The sequence below is a fragment of the Pseudorasbora parva genome, chromosome 23 (assembly GCF_024679245.1).
Source record: "Pseudorasbora parva isolate DD20220531a chromosome 23, ASM2467924v1, whole genome shotgun sequence".
Taxonomy (NCBI): Eukaryota; Metazoa; Chordata; class Actinopteri; order Cypriniformes; family Gobionidae; genus Pseudorasbora; species Pseudorasbora parva.
In genome coordinates, this window is record NC_090194.1 from 30,837,657 (window position 1) to 30,847,151 (window position 9,495).

General features: G+C 35.1%; 1 protein-coding gene across 1 annotated transcript; it reads right to left on the reverse strand.

Annotated features, from left to right (window-relative positions):
- Positions 1–694: 694 nt before the first annotated feature.
- On the reverse strand, positions 695–8,480 carry rhof (ras homolog family member F). Its single transcript, XM_067433648.1, has 5 exons — positions 7,692–8,480; positions 7,305–7,392; positions 5,193–5,302; positions 4,736–4,870; positions 695–2,123 (listed from the first exon to the last, which is right to left on the reverse strand). The coding sequence occupies exons 1-5, from the start codon at positions 7,818–7,820 to the stop codon at positions 1,956–1,958; spliced, it is 630 nt and encodes a 209-aa protein (XP_067289749.1). The 5' UTR covers positions 7,821–8,480; the 3' UTR covers positions 695–1,955.
- Between the last annotated feature and the right edge of the window lie 1,015 nt (positions 8,481–9,495).

Sequence of the window (9,495 nt, forward strand, 5' to 3'; positions counted from 1 at the left end):
TGGAAAATCCCATCCGTCTCTACTACGACAGAAAGAGGCCTACGATATTTTAGCCAATCAGAATTCCTGTCTTTTGTTCAATCATTTGTGTGTGTGTGTGTGTGTGTGTGTGTGTGTGTGTGTGTGTGTGTGTGTGTGTGTGTGTGTGTGTGTGTGTGTGTGTGTAAAAGATAGGATACAGACATAATCATAATCCCAAAAGGTTATAAGAATTACATAATCAAAACATAATTAACATGACGCCAACATTAAAATGTTACATGTTTTCAGATGCCTTTGAGTTTAAATTTAAGGAAATTAAAAAGGGACTGGGGAATTGCCCTGGCTTTGTGAAGATTAAATTTGTGTTTTTGCAATTTGGCAACTGTTAAAATTGCTTATAAAACCTTTAACTCTGTCCATTATAACAGCTTCATTAATAACTAATTATTTTAATATTATTATATTTGTGACCAATTGTAATTCAATATACACACACACACAATGCTTTGAAGAGTTGCTTCAATGCTGAATGAATAAAAGCATATGCAAAGTAGAAACACAAAGCACATTAAAATGCATCAAACTAAATGAATATCAAGTAGCATTTCATTCTTTAGCTTTGTAGCTTGACACGCAGCAATATCTGGAAGCTTCCGGTACCACAGTCACATCCTGCTAGGCAGGAGTTTTTGTACTAACCACAACAACTTCACTCTTGTATACTCAAAAAGTTTGTTTTGCAGTCAAGGCAGAGATTTTTGGTCTTATGTTTGCCTAAAATATGAAAATTGCATCATGCAAAATGAAAAGTATCTATGCCGATGTGAAATTAATACACGGCTATATAAAGAGCTACAAACTTTTAATCGTGGATCCTGTTTCACACGTCCTTCAGTAGGCGAAAAGGCATTGCATATATGCACAATACATAACTAAAACAATTGATCTGTGCAGGCTACATACAGGACGGAACAGACCAATGATTTCCACATAAATGATTCAACACTTTCTGGCATGTTAGATCTGAACGACTCAAAGATGGTAAATAACCTGGCTTCACATTGCACCGTGTGTATGATAAGGCCCTGTGTCTTAACATAGACGCTCAGCGCCTCATTACGCTCCTGGCGTTTTAAAAATGCGGCGCTCCCATTGAAAGCCATACCAAAAATATGCCATCCGACTTTGGTGGACACACAGCCTTATACACTTTCTTTTGTCAAATCAACATAGATAAATAATATAGTTCAGATAACACAATATTTTGAGTTTGTGCTGATTAAACCAATCTCCTTTGTTGTATTAACTATGTTGTATTAAAAAATATATTTTAATGAACTCAAAATTTTGAAGGCAACCAGGTAACTTACTTTTTAAAGTTAAACCAACTTCAGACAGCTTTATATAATATATGGAGAGGCAAAATAATGTAACTCAAAAGTTTTCAATTTCAACTGCAACTATTGTGTAAGTAGAGTAGATAACATGAATTGCACAATACAAACATGTTACACCCCAGTGCATAATGGCAGTTACTCGAGTCAGTTGTGCATTACAACAGTTAGCCTATTATACAAAAGTGCACAACACAGACTTCTAATATAAACCTGATGTATGTGGTCATCCTTAAGACATCAGCAGCAGTTTTTCCATCTCCTATTGGTCCACAATCATGGAAGACAAAATTCCATTAAGTCATATCAGTAACGCCAACAGAAGGATGTGGCACAGGCCGTTACAAACTTATCGCAGACTCAGCGGTGATCCCTGTCAGAGAGTAGGCCTTCCTTGGTGGGAAGATTGAGAGAAAACGCACAAACCATGTCCTGATAAAATATTCCTTCAAGAAAGCTTAAACAATTCTGAGAAGCTCTGCAGCAGAAGGTTCCCCAATGTTTACAAAATATCATAGTTCATATTTACAAAATGTAAAAAAAAATTTTAAAAAAAAAGTATGTTTCTTCCAGGAATGGTCACAGTATGGTGCAGCGTTTCTTCTTCTTGTGGAGGTGTCTTGCTTTAGCCCTGGCCGCTAGTGCTCGCTTGGTTGCTTCTCTGAAAATGTCCTCAACGTTTTCTCTATATTTAGCTGAACACTCCAAGTATATGTCAGCATTCATTTGCTTCTGGACCTCTTCACCCTAAGAACAAGAAATAAAGGTTAGTTACTCTAGATTTCCATCCCTTACCCTAACTTTTACGCTCAAACCCCGAATAAAACACAACTAAACAAAGCAAAAGACAAACTCTGTGAATCATCCTGTTTTATATGAATGTATGTGGCATACCATGATATATTTTCACATGGTTGGCCATAGCATTACAACAATAAAAATCTCAAGCACTTCAACAACAATGTAAAAAGTGAAGACATTTATATTGTTACAAATGATTTCTGTTTTGAATAAAGGCTGTCTTTTTTAAATATTGGTTTCCACAAAGATAGTACGCAGCAAAACTACTTAACTCGATATGAGACACACGCGCACGCACGCATGCATGCACGCACGCACGCATGCACGCACGCACGCACACACACACACACACACACACACACGCTTTTATATCCAGTCAAATAATTGGAAACATTACTATTTTTAATGTTTTTGAAAGAAGTCTCTTATGCTTACCAAGACTGCGTTTATTTGATCATAAATACATTAAACAGTGTTATTGTGAAATATTATTACAATTTAAAATAATGGTCTTCTATTTTTACATACTTTAAAATATAATTTATTTCTGTCATGCAAAGCCATTACTCCATTCTTCAGTGTCACATGATCCTTCAGAAATCATTCTAATGCTGAAATTATACTAAGTTATTATTATCACTGTTGAAAACAATTGTGCTGCTTAATTTCTTCCTTTTTTTGGAACCTGTGCTATTTAAAAAAAAAAAAAAAAATCAGGATTCAAAAATCCAAAAAAAGCATTTATTCAAAATAGATCTTTTCTAACAATATAAACATTTACCATCACTTTTTTAATTATTAATTTAACACATCCTTGCTGAGTAAAAGTATTAATTTCTATTAATACTTTGAGAAAGAAAGAAAATATTGAACCCAAACTTGTGGTGTATATTGTTACAAAATGTTGTAACTTTTTATTTAGCAAAAAATCCTGGACAAAAAGTATTCAGTTATAAAAAAGATTTAAGAAGCACTGCGGTTTCCAGTAATGATGCTGAAAAATAACAGAAATAATTTATATTAAAATAGAAAAACGGTTTCTATTAAATGGTAATAATATTTCACATAATTAAATTTTTTTCTGTATTTTTGATCAAATAAATGCAGGCTTAATGAGCATAAGAGACTTCTTTTCAGAAACATTACAAATAGTAATGTTTACACACACACACACACACACACACACACACACACACACACACACACACACACACACTTTATTTAGAACTCCACTTTTTCCACATTTTTTTTTATGTTACAGACTTGTTTTCCTCAATTCTACAAACAATACCATATAATGACAATGTGAAAAAAATTTGTTTGAAATCTTTGCAAATTCATAAAAAATAAAAAATCACAAAGTATACACAGCCTTTCCCATGACACTCAGTTGAGCTCAGGTGTATCCCGTTTCCACTGATCATCCGTGAGATGTTTCTAAAACTTGATTGGAGTCCACCTGTGATAAATTCAGTTGATTGGACATGATTTGGAAAGGCACACGCCTGTCTATATAAGGTCCCACAGTTAACAGTGCATGTCAAAGCACAAACCAAGCCATGAAGTCCAATGAACTGTCTGTAGACCTCCGAGACAGGATTATATCGAGGCACAGATCTGGGAAAGGGTACAGAACATGTTCTGCAGCATTGATGGTCCTAATGAGCACAGTGGCCTCTAGCATTCGTAAACGGAAGTTTGGCTGCCTGGCCAAACTGAGTGATCGGGGGAGAAGGGCTTCAGTCAGGAAGATGACCAAGAGATGCCAAAAGGCACCTGAAGGACTCTCAGACCATGATAAACTGAACTCTTTGGCCTGAATGGCAAGCATCATGTCTGGAGGAAACTGGGCACCGCTCATCACCTTGCCAATGTAGCATCATGCAGCATCATGCTGTGGGAAAGTTTTTCAGCGGGAGACAGGATCGAGGGAAAGATGAATGCAGCAATGTACAGAGATGTCCTTGGTGAAAACCTGCTCAAGAGCGCTCTGGACCTCAGACTGGGGGCGAAGATTCATCCTCCAACCGGACAACAACCCTGACCACACAGCCAAGATAACAAAGGAGTGGCTACAGGACAACTCTGTGAATGTCCTTGAATGGCCCAGCAAGAGCCCAGACTTGAACCTTGAGATCTGAAAATGGCTGTGCACCGACACTCCCCACACAACCTGATGGAGCTTGAGAGGTCCTGCAAAGAAGAATGGGAGACACGGCACCAAAAAAGGTGTGCCAAGCTTGTAGCATCACACTTACAAAAGACTTGAGGCTGTAATTGGTGCCAAAGGTGCTTCAACAAAGTATTGAGCAAAGGCTGTGAATACTAATGTACTTTTGTTTTTGTTTATTATTAATATTTTTTTTAATTGCTAAGATTTCAAACAAACTTGTCACGTTGTCATTATAGGGTATTGTTTGTAGAATGGAGGAAAAAATCATGAATTTAATCCCTTTTGGAAAAGGCAGTAACATAACAAAATGTGTAAAAAGTGAAGTGCTGTGAATAATTTCCAGATGCACAGTATATGTATAGGTATATGTAAATATAATGGCAACCTGAAGGTAGGTGATGGGCGCCATATCTAAGGCTCTGAGCTTCCTTGTCTTCTCTTTGTCTTTTCGCAGGTCCGTTTTGCAACCTATCAAGATAATGGGGACGTCCCGGCAGAAATGGCGGACCTCTGGGTACCACTGTAGGAGGAGAGGAAAAAATTGCTTAAAACTGAACGTCTCCTTTATGTAAATAACTCTTCTGGTCTTCATGGTCAATGGTCTCTAATGGTGTAATGTCTCTATCTTTAAACCCTGAATGAGCAGTCCCTCTGCTGTGCCTTTATTTAAACAGGGCTCGGCACATTCCTCTCAGCTGACATGACAGGAAGGTTCCAGAAATACTGTTTGTTTTCAATGGCGGTTCATCTGTATAATCATCTACTGTTTAGGTCAAAGTTTATCAGCACACAGTTGCCAGCAAACAAAGTTAAAAAAGCCTTTCATTCCCAGCTGATTTCACCTTTATTGTGACATTGTCGAATGATGTTGGATTGGTCACATCGTAGCAGATGATAACAAGGTTTACTTCTTGATACGACAGAGGCCTCAAGCGATCATAGTCCTCCTGGCCTGTCAATAAACAGATTTTGGTTAGAAGGAAATGACATGTGATTTTACCACACAGACACACTGACACCTGAAAACAGCACTGCATTATCTGGACTGTTTCTATGGCGGCGCTCATTAAAGCAGAGGCGGAGACATCGGGCCATATAGAGTATCTTCCTGTATATCATATTTTATGAACAGAGCATTTTGCTGAAAAACTGAGATGTGGTAAAAACCACATCCTGGCTTCACATCCTGTTGTGGAGAGGCAGAGAAGGTCCAGGCAGCAGTGTAGGTCTGATAAGCAGCTCGATTACTGAAGTTCAATTCATATAAATATAAAATAAATAAACATGCACTTCACAGAATTCATCATGGAGGTTGATTAGGTTTCACTGGCAATAAATGAGACGAAGATTAGATCAGTACGGTAATATACGGTACAGTACCTTAATGCGTGTTTCCAAATAAGCACAAATTCTTTGATAATAAGAGCAATTAACAAAAAATTACACTTCTTTATTCTATGGTCATGTAAAAATTACTGCTGGGCAATCGATTAATAGCATCCAAAATAAAAGTTTGTGTTTACATAATATGTGTGTGTGTGTGTGTTACTGTATATAATTATGTATATATAAATACGCACACATGCATGTATATATTTAAGAAAAATATGTTATATTTATATATAAAATATTTATTTATATATAAGAAATTATATAAATATACAGTAAAAAAAATCTACTAAAACAAAACAATGACTGTTATAATATCTTTGTATATACACATTTTACATTAATACAATACTCTTCAAAATTTTGGAGTCAGTAAAATGTTTTAATGTTTTTGAAAGAAGTCTCTTATACTCATCAAGGCATTTATTTGATCGTTTTACTATAGTAATATTGTTAAATATTATTACCATTCAAAATAACTGTGTTCTATTTTAATAAAATGTCATTGCAAAAACTGAATATTCAGCTTCATTATCCTTCAGAAATGTTTCTAATATTCTTCATCAAAGAATCATTTCTTATTATTATCAATGTTGAAAATATTGTGCTGCTTAATATTTTTTGTGGAAATCGTGATTATTTATATATATATATATATATATATATATATATATATATATATATATATATATATATATATATATATATATATATATATATATATATATATAGGATTATTATAACAAAAAGATAAACATAAGTTATATTAATTAGAAATGAAAAGAGATTTAAAATGTTGTCATTACTTACTCAGCCTCAAGTTGTCCTAAACCTTTATTTAGTTATGAGATGATATTAAAAAAATAAATAAATAAATTGGTAACCCATCGAGTTCCATAGTATATTTTTCCTACTATGGAATGTCAACTGTTTGACTACCAACATTCTTTAAAATATCTTCTTTTGTGTTCAACAGAAACTCATACAGGTTTGGAACAACTTGAGGGTGAGTAAATGATGACAACATTTTCCTTTTGGGGTGAACTTTCCCTTTAAATGTCACTTTTAATCAATTTAATGCATCCTTGTGAGTGAAAAATAAAACCCCATACTTTTGAATAGTTGAGAATATGATGATAAAGTACTATCTGTAAGTAATTAAATGTCCACACATTTAACAGCATTTCACATTTAGCAGGCGTTTAGATTGTTGCACCACATCCGCAGACTACTAATTCTGGCCCAATAAGCCACTGCTCAGAAACTGGGGTGTGATGTGAGGTGAGACCAAGAATATAGCATTTCATCCTGGCCACAATAAATGACTTCCAAGTAAATACTATAATATGCTGTAGGGCAAAAACTGTGAAAAGACTTTACATAAATACCGGTATGTAAAAATCAAAGTGTGCGTGCTGCCTGACATCAGGGATGACAGCTATGACAACTATTACTAATGGCCTTCTCACACCCAACATTTCTGCCTAAGTATTTGATTAATGCCAAAGAGGATGGAATCTAAGGTGTGTCTCGCGTCTCTAGACAGGGAGGCCGTTGACACTTACCTGCTGTGTCGTAGAGATTCAGTTGAATGTCTTTCCCCCCATAAGACACAGTGGTGACATATTTGTCGAACACAGATGGAGCGTATTTCTGTTGAACAACAAGATTAAAACAGTACAAATACAAGAATATAATGGATGATGATGCATGAAAAGTTCTTGTTTCTACATGACACATTACAATCAAGGCGTTGGCAGAAAGCAGAGTGGAAAAACTTGCTGAGGATATTGTGTAAATGTCTGTTATACTAGATTTGGCAAGATTTCCTTCTCTTGAAACTGTGCGTGTAAATGTGTGTTAACGGTGATTTCTGGTCACACTCCAAAAAACTAAACAAAAAACTGTCAAGTCAAACAAATTCATTTGTATGTTCCCTGTATAAAACTTACCTCAGGGAAATCTCCTTTGGCGTACACCATTAGCAGGGATGTCTTTCCACAACCTCCATCCCCGACGATCACAATTTTGAGCGCATCAGCTTGAGTGCCATTGCCGGCTATAACGCCGTTCTGTGTCATGTCCTTTTCGCGGGCCTCACTGGCCAAGTCAGTTCCTCCAGCAGGTGCCAAAGCGCACAGAAGTGTCAGGTGAATTCATCGATGAGAATACGGTGAGAATTGAACTCTGCCAGGTAAGCATGCCGCTATCCGGTCCTAACTTCCTCCGCCTCTTGCTATTTCTCTTTTCTTTTTTTTAAGCCATGTGACTGTGTTGTCAAGTATACCCCAGTTTAGTGCGTGTTACAGTAATTTCGGCTGTGTGACATGTGTGAGTCTTTCCTGTGCCTGTCTACACATGGTCTGCTGCACCCTCACTAGGCGGAGTACATGAAGAGAAGACACTCCCTCCGCTCGTGAGAGTTTATCTGAAAACCTTCATTTTCACATTCCCCCATCTACAGAGGGTGTTGCTCCGGATGGTGAAGATGTTGAGATTATTTTAGCACTTGCTAATAATCAAGTGGATTAAGTATGATGATATTACAATAATAATAACAATTTCATAACTAAAAGTGTTATTAAATGTATTACTAAGAGATACATTTCCAGATTTATTTAAGTTATTTAGTCGTAGTATCAGATAATTTTTTGTTTTGTTTTTATTTTTGTTTTTCGTTAACTTTTTAGCTATAGCTTTTTTGTATGCGCACTCATTACTAATAAATTATATGATCAGTAAGTTATGACACGTTTTACATTGTTTTAACTCATCAAAATGCTAAGCTATTTTTAAAAAATGTAGAGACTTATTTTTAAGTCAGTTTAATGTAATTTAAGTTGAGATGACTCAAACATCCCAGTTTATTACATACACTGAAAAAAAAGCAGGAAAACACACATTGTCCAATTTGTAATCATATTATTGGTATTCTACGCAACAAACTTGTATTTCTCTTCTAAACCTTCTAAACCAATTAAGCACTTGAAAATGATTTTTGCTGAAACTGTATAGCATGCTTTGCTTGGGACTTGACAAGAAGAGTAAAATTGTTGAATTTTAAAATTGAAGAATCTCAATTTAGGTTACTTAAGTTAATTAATTCCATGATGTTGAAGTCATGTAAAAAATTATGTTTGTTTAACTTAAATGATTCATGTGGAACAGATGTACATGATTAAATCATATAAATTCAACACACCTTTTTTTCAGTGTAGAAACTTGAGGCAACAACTTTTTTTACAGAGTCAATTTTGTTTTGTTATGAATTTGTAAGTATTCATTTTAGTAGTCAATGAGATTTAGTAGATTGGTATTTTAGTAGTCAATGAGATATTTTTGTTGTCGTTTGTATTTTTCATTTTTTGCTACCTTTAGTAATTTTTATGTTATTTTATGTGCTTTTTGGGCCAAATTAGATAAGGGGGAGACTTTATATTGTTTAATGTTTAATTATGTTGTAATAATTAGAACCATTTAAATTAGATAGTGGAGAAGAGTGGAGTGATTGCTTAGGCTGTGGACATGTCATTGTAGAGCATTACATCGCACTTGACATGCTATAGCTGGCTAGAATGAAGCAAGTAGTCTTATAAATCAGTCAAGTGACCACAAAAATATACAAAAAATAAATAAATAAACTTGTGATTTGAAATAAAGGCATGGTCTCTTCCCCTCCCCCCACCCATACAATTATTTTTTTTATATACATTTGTTTTTGTGTTTTAAAATTTAGCTAGCTTTAGTCATTGTGTT

Bases quoted from the DNA above. Each gene is read 5' to 3' on its own strand.
- rhof (XM_067433648.1), bottom strand. From the start codon at position 7,820: ATGACACAGAACGGCGTTATAGCCGGCAATGGCACTCAAGCTGATGCG. The intron at 5,303-7,304 runs GTAAGTGTCAAC...GTTTATTGACAG, and splicing joins GAATCTCTACGACACAGCAG to GCCAGGAGGACTATGATCGC. The intron at 4,871-5,192 runs GTGAAATCAGCT...CTCCTCCTACAG, and splicing joins TCGACAATGTCACAATAAAG to TGGTACCCAGAGGTCCGCCA.